We start from the raw sequence: 20,055 nt of genomic DNA, 5'->3' as shown, positions 1-20,055 counted from the left end.
TGAACTTATTTCGCATCATACGTAACCAACCGTGCCTATCGGAGGTTAGGAACACGGTTATTATAAATGTGTTGTGTTAGTTGTACCTACACACCACCGCCAACGATGCATCGCCAAATGCTGTTCTCATCTCGACCAGGAGGCAGCAATTACCAGCCCATCCCAGCTGCATTGTCGATGTTCGACGCACGGCGGTCAAACCACGACTCTACAATGCTCAGAGGTGGACTTTGGACCAAATTAATCGAATAATCAAACTCTGTATGCGTTTGTGTTCATGCCTGGAATTTTTAATGGGGCTTAAACCATCAACTCGTTTCACCGGAGAACCGCGTTTAATCACAGGCGACTGCTTGAAATCGAAAGCCCGCATCTCAGGATGTGTTATTTTTACGATTGTGATCATGTTCTTACAAAGTCCATTGTTGGCACTGGTTAAAGCCAACGGCGCGAATCTACAGGTACATCTAGACAGGTATGTGTGATGCGGGGCTTGTTTTTACATTCCTTAAACATCTGAGAACATTCCATGGGGGTGCCCCGTGAGGTTTGTAACCCCGTGTAAAGTAATTTAAAATCATTGGTTCTTGTCTGTTGATTTAAAAAAATACTGTATTCACCACTCACCATCCACACACTACTCACCATCCACACAAACTATTCAACACACACACACTACTCACCAGCCGCCATCCACAAGGGAGAACATCTCCCCCAACAATAAACCCGTTTCACAGATTTCAGGAGAGAATAAGACCAAGAAAGAACTGCAAAGCGTAAACACAGATCCTCGCAGAAAGAAGAGGCAATGACACAAACGTGCAAAAGGCAGCGCCAACCGACTCGCCCTCACCTTAAATGGACTCGCTCCTACCTACATTCATGACCTCCTTCAGCCACGAATATTCCATAAAGATCGTCAAGATCTTCAGCTTGTGCATTGCTCACCGTCCCACGGTCTCCAGGCTACACACGTGGAGGTGCGTTGGCAATTATGGCACCTACACTCTGGAACTCGTTGCCTTTCGAGGTCAAGGGGATTTCCGAGACACCGCTCATCTTCACATCTCCACTAAAGCCGTCTCTGTTTAAAATGGCTTTCTCCCTTTAGTGATGTTCAAATGTCCTTCTCACTTCTTTCATTGGGTGATGTTCACTCATTTCCATCTTGCCATGCATAGCACCATAAGAGCGATTGTTTATGGGCTCTTTGTAAATGGGAATTATTTAATTGTTATCAAATTAGGACCATTAAATCACAATTCAATTATTATTAAATAATTATTAAAATATCCTTTGTAAATTATAAAAAAGCATTAGTACAGTATTATTTATTTATTATTCAAGACTTTTTTATTACCGCTATTAAATTTGGAGCATTAAATTATAATTTAAATCAGTATTACAATATTGTTATTTAATCATCATTATTTATCATTAAGTAATAATTATAAAATTGTTATTATTAAATGATAATCATTCAATAATTCTAAAATTGTTACGATTAAATTATCATTACTTGACGGTTATGCCACTTGGTTCAGGGCACGGCGTCTGCAACCTGCGGCTACGGAGCGGCGTGCGGCTCTTTAAGGGACGGCTGCTTCGTGAGACGTTTTTATTTATCAAGCACCACCACCAGCACCGACTCTCCTACTCACACCACGTTGCATTGCGGCTCTTAAAATAATTAGTTGTTTGGTTTTTAGTTTACTTACGGGTTTGTAAAAAACAAAGAAAAATGTCTCTCCTTGTTATTTTGATTTCTGAACCCCCTGGTTGAAGGGAATCGTTTTTTTTTTTAACCTTGAATATGAACTTACAGCTGTGTGGTTTACTGGGCAAAACGCACAGCCTCACCCTAGCCGGAATGTTTTGTTTACGTAACAAACCTTTCTCATTGATGGTGTCGGGTGGTGGCGGGTTTAACGACATTTAATATTTACACGATTAACCCAAAACACGTTTTATGGATAATATTGGTCGCGAAATCCTACTTAGAATTTGAAATCTTGAATAAGAATTTACACAGTGCGGTTGACAGTGGAAAAACACAGCCTCACCAAATCTGGTGTACAATCTGTAGGGCAAACCATCACCTTTTTCGTGGTTACCGTGGGGTTTTGGTAAAAATATATCAATTGCGAATCTTTCACTATAAACCATCAACTCGTTTCACCGGCGAGCCACATTTAATCACAGGCGACAGCTTGGAATTGAAAGCCCGCATCTCAGGATGTGTTATTTTTACGATTGTGATTATGTTCTTACAAAGTCCATTGTTGGCACTGGTTAAAGCTAACGGCGCGAATCTACAGGTACATCTAGACAGGTTTGTGTGATGCGGGGCTTGTTTTTACATTCCTTAAATATCTGAGCACATTCCATGGGGTGTCTCGTGAGGTTTGTAACCCCGTGTAAAGTAATTAACAATTCTTGTTTCTTGTCTGTGAACCTTGATACAAAATATTCACCACTCATCTACACACTACTCACCACCCGATACCCACACACTACACATCTCATATGCGCACACTACTCACCACTCAGCATCCACACACATTACTCACCACTCACTATCCACACACACTACTCACCACTCAACATCCACACACTACTCACCATCCACACACACTACTCACCAGCCGCCATCCACAAGGGAGAACATCTCAACCCGGGAATAAACCCGTTTCACAGATTTCTGAAGGAGTGAATGAGACCAAGAAAGAACTGCAAAGCGTAAACACAGATCCTTGCAGAAAGAGGAGGCAATGATAGCAACGAGAAAAAGGCAGCTCCAACCAACTCGCCCTCGCATTAAATTGACTTGCTCCTCCCTGCATCCATGACCTCCTTCAGCCACGAATATTCCATCAAGATCGTCAAGGTCCTCAGCTTGCGCATTGCTCACCGTCCCACGGTCTCTAGGCTACACACGTGGGAGGTGACGGTGCCTTGGCAATCGCGGCACCTAAACTCTGGAACTCGTTGCCCTTCGAGGTCAAGGGGACTTCCGAGACACTGCTCATCTTCACATCTCCACTAAAGCTGTCTGTTTAAAATGACGTTCAAATCTCCTTCTCATTTCTTTCCTTGGGTGATGTTCACTATTTTCTGCATTAACATGCATAGCACCCCGAGAACGATTGTTTAAGGGCGCTTAGTAAATGTAAATTATAATGATTTTATTGTTATCAAATTACCATTACTGATTTATTATGTAATCAGCAGTAATTAATTATTTTATTATTAGAGTCTTTGCATTATTATCATCAAAGTATTACTACATAATTGTTTTATTATTAAAATATTATTTTAGTGTCAGTAGGAAACTTATTTAATAATTAAGTTATTAATAGATACAAATGTAAAACAATAGCTAAATCTTTTTTTTATAATGATCAATTTCCAATTAAATTATTATTATACTTGCCGGTCACGCCAGTTGGTTCAGGGCACGGGGTCTCACTGTAAAAATGACAACTCAAAATTGTTCACCTTACTAAGATTTTTGCATTCACTGACAATAAAATTGCTAGTTGGAACTTGAACTATCTGTTGTAAGCCACTTGAACTCACTTTCAGACGTTTCTGAGTAAAAGTTCATCTTACTTTATAAATTGAGTTGATTTTATTTTTAAGTTGTAGTTGACACCCAGTTAAAGTGAGGTCAACTTATCTGCGCATGCTCATTTGAAATTTGTCATGGCAACCGGCTGCCACGGGGTTTCCAAGGATTTTGCCAGGAGCTCTCTTCGACAGTTTGAAAGTTTGCGTCCGCCATTTTGTCACGATGCCAGCGGTAAATTTCTCTGACTTCTTGGCCGAAGATAAACAACATTCATTCTAACAGGTAAGCTAATCATATGAATATGTATATGCATTTGGTATTTGTATTACATTTCATTGCGCGAAACAAAATCGATAAATCATAACCAGGCGAGGCGTTAATGGCAATACAAAATCCCACACTTGCTAACGTTAATTGGTTAGAAGCTAACGTAGCTTATTTTGAACAGCTAAGCTCAATATAATTCTTGTCCACATATTAATTGAAAAATTTGTGTTGCCGTTATGTTTGTTATTCTCGATGAATGATATGGCATTGTTTTATGCACGTCTGCTTTGCTCATTGACCTGAAACCGAAGCACCGGCGGTAACAGTTCACATTGCTGCTCGTGATCAAGGTAGAACTAACGTGCTAAAACTTTGATACAAAACTTCGGTTTGATACGGTTAACTAGATTTATATAGCTTCTAGCATGCGACCTTTGTGTAGGGCTGGGTAAGTTGCCGAGTTCGATACTTTTTAGGAGATCAAGAAGGGAGGAGGCGGATGATCATGGTGTCAACAGGCAAAGAAGAGATGATGATGATGATGGGGATGGTGGTCCGGAGGGAAGGTTTTCCTTGAAAAAACCAAAACGAGGTGAGGTCAACCATGTACCAGATCATCCTGAAAGCTACACCGAGGATGACTTGGAAGACCTGAGGTCTTCCCTGGTTGAAGCCATGAAGAAGAAAAACAAGGACATGGAGTTCATCAAACAGAAGATGGACATCACATTCTCCCTTAGGAGAATGGAGATTGTAGAGATGGAGCCCATGGTCTCAGAGGTTCTGGAGAGGTGGCCCGGTCTATTTCTTGAAGAACAGGTAAGGAATCTTTTTTTTTCTTGAACTTGGTGCATTTGTGTTATGTTTTTTCCATGATAGTGTATGTAGGTTAATTTGTATTATGGCTTTGAGTTTGCAGTCTTAATTATAACAATGAAATCACACTATCAGCTTGTTGTATTTGTATTGCATTTGTTTAATTCAGATTTGTCAAGAGTTCACTCGTGTGACCACCAAGGACCTGATGGGAACATTTAAAGCTGCCCTTGAGATGTTGACCCCTCGTCTGCTGAAATTGTATCGTGCCAGGAAGTGCGCCTTTAGTCGAGAGATGGAAACCCTTTTGGAAATGCTTGACAAACAGGTTGTTATATTGACTACAAGGCCCTTTCTTGGTAACACTTTACAATTTGGTTCGTTAGTTAACATTAGTTAACTACATTAGTTAACATTAACTAATAATGAACTGCACTTATACAGCATTTATTCATCTTTGTTAATGTTAATTTCGACATTTACTAATACTTTATTAAAATCTTATTAACATGAGTTAATGCACTGTGAACTAACATGAACAAACAATGAACAGCTTTATTCATATTAACTAACATTAACAAAGATTATTAAATACTATAACAAATGTATTGTTCATGTTAGTTAATACATTAAATAATGTTTAATAAATGAACCTTATTGTAAAGTGTTACCCTTTTCTTCAGTTTGTCCACTAATATTTAAACCATTAATCAAGAAGGAACTACCAAGCTAGCACTCTGCACTTTTGATGGAATATAACTTAATAATTTTTTTACATCAGCTACATTGGTGAGCGAGTTCCATCTTGATTGTCTATTTAATACAGTAATATTTAAAGGATACGTTCACGGTTTTGCACTTTGAGCCTCCTCTCTGGGTTGATGAAATAGTGTTTGACACCCGAATTTTGACTATTGGTCCAGTCTTGAGCTTTTGGCTGATTTAGAATCGGCCCTGCCATGCTTCAGAATGGCTAGCTACATGCATTCACAAACCTGTCTTTAAATCAACCCTAAACGTTCGTTTTCAAAGATGTGCAACTCACCGATTGGTTAGTGGTGTTCGTTGAGTGTTCGTCAAACACTCTATTTCAGCCAAGATAAAAGTGCAAGGGCTCAAAGTGCAAAATAGTGAACTTATCCTTAAAAGACAAAAATAAACACTAACAAACTAACAGAGCCTGCAATTATTTTATCTGCCTACATGCACAATTGTAGAGATGGGAATACAAATGGAACCAAGTGCACATACAGGAGTACATTTCACAGAGCTAAACAAAAGTATTTGTTTGTTTTTATATTCTTCCAAAACAGACATCTGACATCACAAGTCATCGCAGACAGGCAGCTGTGGAAGGTCTTCCCATATTTCTGCGGGAGAATACTGAGAAGCTTTTCTCTAGATGCCTGGTGAGTGCAGCTTGGAAGACCTTCAGCTTTTAGTAGTGTTGTATAGCAAAGAGGCCATACACAAATAGACATCACTCTTTATTGACTAGTTTTCTACAGGACATTATTTCTGTGGTGTTTTTGTTTTGTCAGGCAACTGATGCAGATGACAAACAGGTGAAAGGCATCAAGATGGGGGTCCTCACAGTGCTTGATGATGATGACGACACAGTCATTAATATTGCCCTTGTGTTGGAGGAAACCATTGTCCTGAAAGACATCCCAGACACCCCGACTGCGCTTGCGTATCTTTTTGGCTTGCTTTATGCCCTTAACATGGAGTTCCCAAAAGACATCAAGTATACCTGTGAAACTATCCAGCACATTTTCATGGAAATGTCCACCAATTGCTCACAGCGTGTCCGGAGCTTCAAGACCAAGCTGTTAAACCAGTGATTCATTTTCCATGGGGAAGATTTATTTTATCATGTTTGTTCATTTATGTTTGGATATTTTGTAAGTCTTCACATGGACCACCTTATAGTTTTTATGTTGTTCTTTTATTTTGACTAAAAAAAAATCTGTTATTTGTAGCTGTCATATAACTGTCACGAGAATATTGATTGTTTCTCAGTAGAAGCAAGCTGTGTTTCACAATTACTGTTATAGCCTGCGTGTTTGCATTTTTGGCTAATTTCAAAGTTCAGATAATTCAGAACGTTTAGACAATTTGGCTTTTTCAGCTGGGGATTTACACATTTCTGAATTAATACTTAGGCACTATACAACTGTTTATCGGTCATCTTTGACAATATTGCATTATTTGTAAGGTCTCAACAAGAGTCGGAAAGTAAAAAAAAAAAGATGTATTTGCTTTGGGTATAACTCGTTTACATTGCCCAATGCCCATACTGATGTCATTATGGAATTGTAAAGCTGTGCCAAAGTCGTTCAAATAAACATGCATAAATTAACAGTTTTACTGTCAGTGGATGATTTAGTGTGTGTGTGTGTGTGGGGGGGGGGTAATTTAAACTCAAAATAGTAAGCTTTTACAGACTTAAAAGTTCCAGTAACTTGAACTAAAAAAACTTAGTTGTACGAACTTGAAAAACTTAGCTGACGCAACTTAATAATTGTTGTTCTTCAAAACTTAAAAAATTAAGTTGATATCTTCAACTCAAAAATTCTGTGCAGTCGGTTGCCTTGAAAATTTGAGTTGAACTAACTTAGCTGACGCAACTTAATAATTGTTGTTCTTCAAAACTTAAAAAATTAAGTTGATATCTTCAACTCAAAAATTCTGTGCAGTCGGTTGCCTTGAAAATTTGAGTTGAACTAACTTTTTCTTTTTTACAGTGCTGCAACCTGTGGCTCCGTAGCAGCGTGCGGCTCTTTAATGGACGGCTGCTTCGTGAGACGTTTTTACTTATCAGGGACCACTACCAGCACCGTCTCTCGTACTCACACCACGTTGCATTGCGGCTCTTGAAATGAGTTGTTGGGTTTTCATTGTATTTACCGAATTGTAAAAAAATTTACCCGTGAAAACAAAGTTTTTCACTATAAATCCTTTATATGCGTGGCGGCTAGAGTCCTCTCGTCCTCTGGCTTGAGATGGCTGCCACCTATGGGTCAGATGAATGCCTGCCACCATTAAGCAATTGGTAATTAAATATATTTTTCTTTTTCCTAAAAAGTGTAAAATTTTGGAAAAAAAATTCACGCAAATACACTGTCACGCACAACGAGTCTGTGTGCAAAATGTCAGCTCGATTGGATCACGGGAAGTGGGTCTAGCTGCTGCTGCTGGGTTTTGTTTGTACAAATATTAAATCACTTGAGACCGGTCAAAGCTATGTATGTTGAACTTCTTCCACACCGTACGTAGCCAACCGTGCTAATCGGAAGTGCGGGGGAAGGACAACAAACTAAACACAAAATAAGTTTTAGCTAACACAGTGCGTGACTGTGACGCCACGTCTACACAGGTGAGCACAGCCGCCGTATGGAACATTCCAGGGCGTGTCTCGAGGTATTTATAACTTAACTGCAGGTGAAGTCAAGTTCATTTCCTTGTTCGTCTCCGCTGTGTGAGCTGCGCACAGAACAACGCGTCAATTATATTCAACATCTCACGATATTATAAACACAAAGTATTTTTGTTGATCTTCTTGGTTCTTTCGGTAAAACATAAAAAACAACAAAAACAACAAATTATTTTATTACTTCCCTTCTACGTGACTTTACCGAAAGAACCAAGAAGATGAATCCCTGCAGTCACGAAAGCTTTAAATCGATATTTTTGTTGAAATATATTCTCTGAGGCACAGTGAGGAACTATTCTGGGTGCATCCTCGGGTCATGGCGAGCGAAGCTCCTGCTGAGAACGTGGACCGTGAGTTGACCTGCTCCATCTGCCTAGACACGTTTGACTGCCCCTCTACTCTGAGCTGCGGCCACTCGTTCTGCCTCCAGTGTCTGGAGGACGCCTGGAAGGAGACAGACTCCTACTGCTGCCCGCAGTGCCGCAAGACCTTCCCTCGACGGCCCCAGCTGATCAGGAACGTGACACTCGCCAACCTCATAGAGCAGCTGCGAGTGACTGAGACCATGGCTGCTGCTGCTGGTGGTGTTGTTTTCTGTGACCACTGCCCAGAAGGCAAGACGCTTGCAGTGAAGACCTGCCTCAAGTGTGATACATCCTTCTGCACAGAGCACCTAGCGCCTCACCTGGAGAAGATGAAGTTTAATGACCACGTCCTGGTTTCACCAGATGTGAACCCTGAAGCACGCAAGTGCAAGAGGCACAACGAAGAGCTCAAGTTCTACTGCAAGCAGGACGTGAGCCTCGTGTGCACAGTCTGTGCCATCGCTGGAGAACACAGAGGGCATGATGTCGACACGCTGGAGGACGAGTATCAGACAGGGAAGGTGAGGCCCGCATGCCGACAGTGAGAACCACTGAGGTGCAGAAAAAAAAACACGCATTGAGATTATTTGGCTGTTATACATTTCCACATGATAAGCCACTTTGTTGAGTTATAATTTGTGGCCATGTCGCTTCTGAAAAAAATAATCAATACCTCAGTGGGATTTGCCTGGTAGGATGGGGATGGTTTAGTTGTATGTGTATGTTATTGGGTGATTTGTTAACCATTTTTGTACTTGGCACTACTATCTGGTTTTTGTATAGTTTGTTGTTGTAACGTTCTTACCCACTCGTACTGGACATGTGAAAAAGAGCTTTATAGCTCATCTGATTCCTCCAATATAAGTACATATACTGATTCTTATACCTCTACATTAACTGATAAAACTGTCACCTGGGATTAATGAAAACATATTATACAACGAACATCACCGTGTGTTGATTCTCTCTCCACGGTCCCTTGTGGTTTAGCCTTTTTCAGTCAGTCCAGGCTGACTTCCTCACCACTCCTCTAGTGGCAATTACAGAGCCATCACTGTGGAGGGCTCCGTGTGGAGTGGGGCTGAGAGGGAGTCGTTCAGGGAGTGGAGTCTCATCTGGTGACTTCGTCTCTTACAGAATGGAGTCGGAGAGGAGATGCGAGCGGTGGAGGAGAAGAGGAAGAAGGCGGAGGCGTCCGTTGGACAGATGAAGGCCGCTCGCAAGGACGTGCAGGTAACGCGTGTGGACTCTGTGACCCCGTGACCTCTACCCTGCGTGGAGTCTCCCTGTGAGTGTTTGTGGAGTTGACCTCACTGTGAGGTCCACTCCGTAGACTCAAGTGAACGGTTAGTCTTGAGTTAGTGTGTAATAACTGTGCAGGATATTGGATTTTTATGGAAATGTGTGCTTGAACTGTAAACAAATGCAACGTTTATAGAAAAAAAAGTGCGTACCTCGTGAGACTGCAAAGCACTTTGCAGTATAACTCGAATGACTTGCAATGGCTGAGATAAAAAAAAGCACTGTATGGAGCAACGACTATTTTGAATCAGAAACTAGAAATTAAACGAGTGAAGATGACGATTAAATATGACAGGAAATATGCGTTAAATTTTAGAATAAACACAAGAGACGCGTTTAACACGTAGGCTTTCGCGACCAATGTTATTCATAATCAACGATTTTTGAGTTAATGAGTTAATGATGACGTCACCCTGCTGCTGCTCTATATAAGAACGGGAGACAGCAGAGCTTCACCATTCTGGCGAATTGCCCGATGATGCTGGATGCAATTACCAGCGAAACGTCGTACTCAAATTGTAAATGTTGTGGCTTCAACACACCGGTGGGCTAAAGCAGTGAACTATTTGTCTTTTGTCAACGTGACACATTTTTTTACTGATTGGCCGTGTCGGGTGGTGGAGGGTTACGACACATTTATAAATAACGCGATCTAAACCCAAAAATCGTTGATTATAAACAAGAGACGCGACTTCAAGAGAGTAAAGGCGATGCTGGAAAAACACGTTTGCTCTCATGACACGCACCCAACTCAAAAGCAAACACAACGTAGAGTAAATTACTATTTCAAACATTATAAATGTAATGTGCACACGTCGTGATGTATTAGTGATTAACTCTTTTGGAGTCGTACATTTTAATGGTAAGGAAAGTTACAAAATTGCGTCTACCTTTAATGCCTTCAACGAAATTGCTATGAGCCTGTTTATGTTGGCGCATGCATAAGTATTCATTGTAACACAAATCCTCCTGTAAAACAGGGCATACAGTCAGCTGGTGATATTAATAACTTACATAAAAGATTCATGTTGTGAAGAATATTAGTAACAAAAACAAAGAAGCAGATAATAGGTCTCCATCATATACCTGTCTCTGTATAAATTATGGAAAAAAATGTACACATTCCTTCAGCCCCACTAAGTGGGAGTGCATCTTTACAAAAGTATTGATTCCGCAGTCTTCTGGGAGTGCATAATTTTGTCAGCATTGATTCAGTAGACGCAACAATAGACTGTTTTATGTATCATTAATTTGCTTTCAACTTGGATCCATATCATAGAGAGAGGGTCCTTATCTATAACATCTGGCAGCTCACCTGCATTGATTCAAGCAAGCCTGACTCTGCATGTCAAAACCGCTCAAGAGTTTTCTTGTACTGAATGAATACAGGCAGACCTAACTTAGCACGACGCCGTAGAACACTCATTCATTATAGCGCTCATGGGCCTGGAGAACATTTTTACAAAAATAGAAAATCAAAACATTTCTATCTAAATATAAACGGCTAAGGATGACTGCAAAATTTCAGCTGGCTTCCAAAGACCGGTTCCTGGATCGTCTGCTTTGGCTTCTAAGACAGTGTTTCAACTCTAAAGACTATGGAGGAAATATCCACGATGTATTTTGTGAAGTGACATTTAAGCAATATTCGTGTCGCCTTCAGTGTAAAATTTCAACGGTTTGAATAATTTCAGATTTTATTTTTATGAAAGGTTTAATTTTACAACTGTTACATACCTCATCAAAATACCAGGAAGGCAATATCCAAGATGTATATTTTTGAGTAGTTAAACGTAATTATTATCTTTAATAGACATAGATAGATGGATGGATCCGACAACGATGCTCTTTTAAATATAGATAGATGAGATGGTGGGGCACTCATAACGTGATAGTGATGGATCGAGGTAGACGACAATATTACAGATAGCGGAGAGAAGATGAGACATCAGAAGAAATAAACTTATGATTAAACACTGACCGAAATCTACATGCACAAAAAAAGAGCAAACGAAACAGCAGAAGAAAAAGCCGACGATTAAACTCAAATAGAGAGAGAAAAGAAGCCAAAAGGAGAAGATTAAATAGTGAAGTGCCCAATGCCAACAACCAAGAAATATGCGTAGAAGTCGAGGAACATAATATTGTTAATACAACAATTGAATGAACATTATGTAAAGCAATATATTGGACCATTGAACTAAATGCATTAAAGAAATACACAGAGTGCTGTCGTGATGGGAAAGTTTTTTTTCTGTCACCTTTAACAGAAGCACATGAACTATTAAAAAAAGTTATTGACAGAAGTAACACCAGAAGCACGAAATTACTGAGATCATATCAGAGACTGCAATTCTGCTGGAGCTTTTGCATCGATGGGAGCTGAAATGAAGGCACCTCCTGGACATGGACCTTACTGTTTGAGAATGCACGGTCAAATGTATCATATGGTGTATCCATTATACGCAACACCGACAATAAACAGGATATGGACAGTTATATATTTTTGACTCAGCAAAAGCAACTGCAAAACGATTAGATAACGAATTAAACAGAGGCTGTAGTGAAATTGCAATGCTACTGGACGAAATGTAACGACTAACGAATCTATTTGCCGAATACTATAAACAATTAATAAAGTTACTAAAACCAATCCAACTATGAAAGTAAAAACGGAATTCATCGGATATCCTGAACTAGACCTACGAAGACATAATGCCCCTACATCCAAGACCGAAGTTGCTGCTAAATTTGTCAGAGATGATGGTGAACCTCTTGCTAAACAGGATATTTATCTGGAAGGTGATACTTGCAAAACTCTATCTCCTATAAATAGGAACTGGTACCCGATATTATTTCCATACAGAGAAAGTGGCTGGCACTGGGAATTGAAACACATTGAATAAAGAAAAACGAACAAGAAATACGCAACTGCAATATTATCCATATAGACGATCAATCAGAAATGAATTCAGCATACTACACTTGAGTAGAAAACTTTTCCATCAATGTGGCATATGTAGAGGCGTGTATGGGCTATGTGTAGCTACGTAAACGGACTGTGTACACTTACCTGTAAGGGCTGACACAGTCCAGCAGGGGCAGTCGCAATATCCCTAGTCCCGGAGCAGGAGGGGGCTGCGGGGTTTCCTAGGATCCCATGGGACCCGCCCCTCGGTTGGGAGGTGTTTATAAGCGGGACCTCTCTACAGGCTCAGGGCCAGTTAAAGACAGAAGACAGAAGCAAGAAGACCGGCCAGATAGTACCCTGGGACCCCTAGCCCCGCTGCCCTTGTCAGGGCCGGGACTCTGTGTGGCTCAGTGATGAGACCCTGGGAACCCCCGGCCCGACGTCCTTGTAAGGGCCGGGTCCAAGCAGGCCAGTGGTTGGAACCCGCACCCTGGCTCGGTCGGGTTAGATTAGCCTCCCCTAGGCACCTGTAGCCGGAGGACCTAGATTATCAGTCCCGTATCGGGTGAGTTAGCCCGGAGGCAGTACCTCCCTAGGCAGTGGTGATAGAAGGGCTAGAGCTCTGAGTGTGCCGGGTTGTACTGCCGAGCATTGTGTTAAATAAATAGTGTTGCCTCCAAAATTCGTCTCCGACGTCTCCAGAAACCACAACACTACACATACGTTAAAACAGAGGGTGCACAATTAAACAATCTAAGACACAATCAAAAGGAGTTACGCACAGAACAATATCGAGGAATGTTGGATGCGGTAAAAGCGAGAGCTGAAGATCAGACCTCAAGAGCAGGGCATATGATTATTTCCCCATCTATAATTCAAGGAAGTCCAAGATATATGTAGCAAAACTGTCAGGACACAATGGAAATAGTGCATACATTTAGAAAGCCGGACCTATAAGTAACCTTTACATGTAACCCTACTTGGTCTGAAATTCTAAACGCAATGTCTAGGACTAAAAGACCAGAACATCAACCTGATATAATTGTATGCGTTTTGAAAATCAAACAGCAAGAGTTACTTCATGATATTCTGAAAAGATTTATATTTGGTGTTGTAATCGACTACATCTACAGTGAGGAAAAAAATAATTTGATCCCCTGCAGATTTTGTACGTTTTCCCACTGACAAAGAAATGATACAGTGAGGGAAAAAAGTATTTGATCCCCTGCTGATTTTGTACATTTGCCCACTGACAAAGAAATGATCAGTTTATTTGAACAGTGAGAGACAGAATAACAACAACAAAATCCAGAAAAACGCATGTCAAAAATTGTATAAATTGATTTTCATTTTAATGAGGGAAATAAGTATTTGACCCCTTCTCAATCAGAAAGATTTATGGCTCCCAGGTGTCTTTTATACATGTAACGAGCTGAGATTAGGAGCACACTCTTAAAGTGAGTGCTCCTAATCTTAGCTTGTTACCTGTATAAAAGACACCTGTTCACAGAAGAAATCAATCAGATTCCAAACTCTCCACCATGGCCAAGACCAAAGAACTCTCCAAGGATGTCAGGGACAAGATTGTAGACCTTCACAAGGCTGGAATGGGCTACAAGACCATCGCCAAGCAGCTTGGTGAAAAGATGACAACAGTTGGTGCGATTATTCGCAAATGGAAGAAACACAAAAGAACTGTCAATCTCCCTCGGCCAGGGGCTCCATGCAAGATCTCACCTCGTGGAGTTGCAATGATCATGAGAACGGTGAGGAATCAGCCCAGAACTACACGGGAGGATCTTGTCAATGATCTCAAGGCAGCTGGGACCATAGTCACCAAGAAAACAGTTGGTAACACACTACGCCGTGAAGGACTGAAATCCTGCAGCGCCCGCAAGGTCCCCCTGCTCAAGAAAGCACATTTACATGCCCGTCTGAAGTTTGCCAATGAACATCTGAATGATTCAGAGGACAACTGGGTGAAAGTATTGTGGTCAGATGAGACCAAATGGAGCTCTTTGGCATCAACTCAACTCGCCGTGTTTGGAAGAGGAGGAATGCTGCCTATCACCCAAAGAACACCATCCCCACCGTCAAACATGGAGGTGGAAACATTATGCTTTGGGGGTGTTTTTCTGCTAAGGGGACAGGACAACTTCACCGCATCAAAGGGACAATAGACGGGGCCATGTACCGTCAAGTCTTGGGTGAAAACCTCCTTCCCTCAGCCAGGGCATTGAAAATGGGTCGTGGATTGGTATTCCAGCATGACAATGACCCAAAACACACGGCCAAGGCAACAAAGGAGTGGCTCAAGAAGAAGCACATTAAGGTCCTGGAGTGGCCTAGCCAGTCTCCAGACCTTAATCCCATAGAAAATCTGTGGAGCGAGCTGAAGGTTCGAGTTGCCAAACGTCAGCCTCGAAACCTTAATGACTTGTAGAAGATCTGCAAAGAGGAGTGGAACAAAATCCCTTCTGAGATGTGTACAAACTTGGTGGCCAACTACAAGAAACGTCTGACCTCTGTGATTGCCAACAAGGGTTTTGCCACCAAGTACTAAGTCATGTTTTGCAGAGGGGTCAAATACTTATTTCCCTCATTAAAATGCAAATAAATTTATAACATTTTTGACATGCGTTTTTCTGGATTTTTTGTTGTTATTCTGTCTCTCATTGTTCAAATAAACCTACCATTAAAATTATAGACCGATCGTTCTATTGTCAGTGGGCAAACGTACAAAATCAGCAGGGGATCAAATACTTTTTTCCCTCACTGTATATCACTCTTTTTAAGTGTAGTGTCGTACGTCTCTTCTTCATTCTTGCTCGAGGCTTTTGTGTGTGTGTGGGTGGCATGTGTCGCACACACACTCAGTCGGAAACGAGGTAGTCGCAGGAGGCACCGTCCTCCCCTTTTATTGTTGTTGAGTTCACGCCACCACTCGGGCCCCCTCTCTTCCACGACCACGCTGCCACACGACCTTGTCCAGACACGACCCTGTCCGCGTTGCACTGACGGCATTGACCGGGACAGCCAACTACTGTCTGGCCGCGCAATGATCGGGCGAAGGCGGCAACGTCGACAGCAACGACGAGACGAGTCCACTCCCAAAACTGGCAGCCTGGAGCTCTCACTGTCCGCTGCTTATATTCCCCTCGGCGCGGTTTGGCTCCACCCTAGCCACGCCTCCCTTCTCGAACCCACCAGAGGGTTCCAGGGGGTTCCCCACGAGGTCTACCGTGACCCTTGCTCCAGTTCCTCTGCCCTGCCGGTACACCTGTGTATATGCTCAACGGCGTGCATGCTAAGTGCCCACCTGCAGTTGCAGCTGCTGTACAACAGTCAGCACTATGTCACTCTACTATTAGAGGTAGAGGGAATGTAGCAATACCAGTTGCGTCAATAGGAATACCAGCAAAACTATTAGCTGGAGTCTGATCTGCTCATTCAGTCTCTAAAATCCCTTTGAAAATAACTGCAACAATGACTTGCAATATTAAGCCAAACACGAAGCCACAAATATAGTTCAATTGAAACTAATTGTCTGGTATGAAGCACACACGTATGTCAGGCTGTTGATCTATTATTGGATGATCGAACCGTAAAATGTAAATCATTTGGAGGCACGTCCTACCGGTTACTTTACGTGGTTCACGGCCTCTTACTGTTGTAAGTTGTATAAAGAAGCATCGTTTCTGGGGAGAATTACAGGTGCTGAAGCTGAAACAGAACATGTGAGCTCTGAAAAGTGGAAAGGAATTTGTGGAATTGCTCCTGGACGTTGTTGATGGAAAAACAGGCGAAACAGTAACATTAACCTCACACTGCTATCCAGAAAATCAAGATACATTTCAACAACTACACGGTGACATTTACTTTTCTACGATTACTCCTGAACAGCTTCAATGAAGCGCAATACAGTGTTACAAACAGAGACTCTCGATCTCAACAATGGATCTGAAGTGGTTTTCAAGAGCATGGATACTTTTGTGAGTGATGATACTGCTGATCAACTTGCATTCCCAGAAGAATTATTAAAGTCTTACACCAAACGGAATGCCTCCTCATGAACTGAAACTGAAAGTAGGAGCCGTTATCATGCTCCTTAGAAAAATAATGGAATTGTGAGGACTATATAATGGTATAGGACTTACTCTTACTCAAATACAAATACACATAATCTAAGCAAAAATGATCGGTGGAGCAACCTCCGACAGAGTACTTATTCCAAGAATCCCACTCATTCCATTAGACACAAATTTACCATTCAGTTTCAAATTCTAACAATTCCCCATACGATTGGCTTTTTCAATGACAATCAATAAGTCACAAGGTCAAACGTTTGACAAAAAATGCCTTTACTTACCTAAGTCTGTTTTTAGTCAAGGACAATTATATCTTGCTCGATCAAGAGTCATACCGTGTGAGTCACTTCATATAGTGCGGAAAATAACCCAGAAATTGACAATTGTGTCTTTAGATAAATCTTTGTTGAAAAAAATTAGTAAAAATTGCGTGAATGTTTCATTTAAGATCTGCTAGATCAGTGAATGTTTCACTGGGTACAGCTAGTCTCATATAAAGCACTTACGAGTGGGAACACGCAGCATTCGCTCAGCCAATGAGAGCGACGCACGCGGAGCCAACCAGACCTCACCCCCCCTGATTTGATGATAAATCGATTTTGTTTTTTTAAATGTTAGCGAGGTGAGAACTCATTCGACCAGGATAGAGTTCCAGGCTCTATCTGAAAGAAACCTCACGACAGAAATATAGACTGAGGACTTCGCTAAGATCACGGATGTCTTGGAGCTGTTCTCTGAGAATGACCGCGCACTGGGAGTGTAGCAGCTCCTCCAATCTCATCTCCCACTGCTGCCATGGTAGCAGGAGTACAGTATTATGCACAGTATGTCACACTTAATTAGGTTTTTACGATTAATTATTATTTTTATTCACGAAATAATGTTTACCATCTGTATTATTGGTGCTTTTACCGATACCCCAAATAAGCCCTCATATATTGGTCATCCGAAAGAAATGACGCTGATGGGAATGCAGCCCCATATATATGTAATAACAGCTATAGGGGGGTTCACGTGGGGATTGGCTTGCCGGTCCTGCTTGTAGCCAATAAGGGTTGAGATAGGGACCATGGCCCATGCGTCATCACGACAGGTCATCAGGAGTGATTGGCCTAGCCATTCGGGGCCCCAGCTAATGGGGAGCCGGATGAGGGGCGTGGTCCCGGAATTGACAGGGAACCATCGAGAATGGTCCAAGCTGTCCATGAACGATTGGCTGGGGGAACCACGTGACGAAGGTATTAAGAGCGAGTGAGGGAGAACGATCGGGAGCATACTGGAACTGACAAGAGCAGGGTCACGCGCGGACGGGGGCTCGGGTTGCCACGTGCGCGGTGGGGACTTAGTGCGTAGTCTGTCCTCTCTCCGTTGTCTGCCAGCAACAGAGAGTGAGTGAGCAAAGTGTATTGTGGAGTGGAAATAAAAGGACTGATTCCGAAGCCGTCTCCTGAAGGATTATTACACTGGTGTCAGAAGTAATTCTGCGACTGTTTGGACGATCGTCAAGATGTCTAAGCACCTCAGAAAAAAGAACCTGCCTGTGCCTCTGTCGGAGGAAGAGGTCGAGACGGATGAAGATGAGCTGTTGGGAGCTACAGCCCTGGTGCCGCCGGCTGACGACGCTTGCCTCGACGCCTCTCAGCGTCGACCGGGGGTGGATGCGACCACCGCAGGACCGAAAGACGAATGGCGGCTGATGGCGGAGCAGATTGAGTCGTTGCGCGCAATTCTGCTAAGCCTGGTGACCGCGGTGGCGTCCTCACCAGCCGTGGGTCGCCAGATCGCCGATCAGCTGGACGCCGCGGGAAGGGGTCCTGCTATGGAAGCGGGACCCGCCATTGCTCCTGCCACGCGGGAGGACGCCGTCGTCTTGGGTGGGGCGGCTGCGCCGGAGTCGTCAGCCGCCATTTTGGGCACGCCTACCACCACGCGGCCGCCGGACGCCATTTTGTCTGCATCGAGCGGAGAGCGGGAACGGCGGCCGGAGACGCCCGCGGCACGCGCCTGCCACCGCGGACATCGCCTTCCACAAATAAAATAATTTATCGCCGGGGGTGATTGGAGTGCTTTTACGTGGCGCTTCGAGTCAGCTTTTAGATCTGTCAACTGGACGGAGGAAGAAGCGCTGGGAGCGCTACCTACGCTGCTCGATGATGTGTCTCTGGGAGTCTTCCGCTCCATCCCGGCGTCCAAGAAGAAGACACTGCGGGATGCGTTCACAGAGATGGCGGAATTTTACGACCCGCCGACATCGGCCACCAGAAAATTTATGTCGCGTCGCCGGGCACCGGAGGAATCGCCGTTGGCCTATCGGGGGGCATTGATGGTGATGGCCATGGCCGCCTACCCCGACGCAACGGCCGAGCACTTGGATCCACTCATCCTTTCCCGCATGCTGGAGTTGTCTCAGGAGCTCAACATCTCTCTACCAGTGTGCGGCCACGAACCGCTTTCATCGCGGTGGGTGGCGCGCTGCCTGGACGCCAAGTTTAATATCAAGCGGTGGGACCAGATGGCGGCGTGGACGGGGAAACCCGAGATCGACGGGCCGCCTCTGGGGTGGTCTCCGCGACTGGTCGTCCACTGCTCCGACGACTCGGGCGACGACGACATGCTGGCTGCTGCTGTCCCGCATAGGATTCCGGGCCGGCGGCTGCGCGACCAGCGGGGCGACTACACGGGCCGACCGCGTGCGAGGGCCGGGTCGTCCGACCACCGGCCGACGTCGGCCGCGTGTTTTAAGTGCGGCAGACGGGGCCACTTCGCCCGTGACTGCCGCTGCCGACCTCTGCTGTCGCCTCCTCCGCCAAGGGGACCTCCATCTCCTCTACCTGCCGCGGAGCTGCAACAACCTCGGGCGAGTCGGCACAAATCGGACACCCGGCAGGTCGCGTCACATCACTCATCCACTCGCACTCATTCTTACACTCCTAAGGGTGATTTTACTTCTCCTGCTCCATTGACACGCTCTGCTACACAGTGGAAGAAATTGGCTCGCAGGATTGTGGCTGCGGCGTCGGGCTCGTCGACGGTACGTGGTACCATCGACGGCGTTGACGTCCGTATCTTGGTGGACACTGGCGCATCGGCTACCATCATTTCGGATGTAATTTTTCATTTGTTGTCCATTCCTGTGTCGAGAATACGCAAGGTTAATGATGCGTGTGTTGCCGCCAATGGGGGGAGCATGGGTATCTGCGGACAGGTGGATGTGAGCATCGCTATCGGAAATATTACCGCCGCAGGACCTGTGTTAATTTCGCGCTCGCTAGCTGTTCCATGCTTGTTGGGTACGGATT

At 43.5% G+C, this 20,055-nt stretch overlaps 1 protein-coding gene and 1 long non-coding RNA gene across 2 annotated transcripts in view; both read left to right on the top strand.

Annotated features, from left to right (window-relative positions):
• Positions 1-1,554: 1,554 nt before the first annotated feature.
• On the top strand, positions 1,555-7,016 carry LOC144733087 (uncharacterized). The gene is made up of 4 exons (XR_013588305.1): positions 1,555-4,657; positions 4,824-4,982; positions 5,968-6,063; positions 6,196-7,016. It is a non-coding gene; the product is annotated as an uncharacterized LOC144733087 (long non-coding RNA).
• A 1,251-nt stretch (positions 7,017-8,267) lies between these two features.
• The window catches only part of LOC144733067 (E3 ubiquitin-protein ligase TRIM11-like), a 31,959-nt gene continuing 20,171 nt past the window's right edge, over positions 8,268-20,055 (top strand). Inside the window, exons 1-2 of the mRNA XM_078614805.1 lie at positions 8,268-8,976; positions 9,593-9,688. Of these exons, the coding sequence (XP_078470931.1) occupies positions 8,407-8,976; positions 9,593-9,688 (666 nt within the window). The 5' untranslated portion in view covers positions 8,268-8,406. The remainder of the gene's footprint in view (positions 8,977-9,592; positions 9,689-20,055) is intronic.

This window comes from Lampetra planeri, chromosome 45, assembly GCF_965212315.1.
Source record: "Lampetra planeri chromosome 45, kcLamPlan1.2.h2, whole genome shotgun sequence".
Taxonomy (NCBI): Eukaryota; Metazoa; Chordata; class Hyperoartia; order Petromyzontiformes; family Petromyzontidae; genus Lampetra; species Lampetra planeri.
The sequence above is the reverse complement of the archived record's forward strand: the minus strand, read 5'-3'. Positions and strand labels throughout refer to the sequence as shown.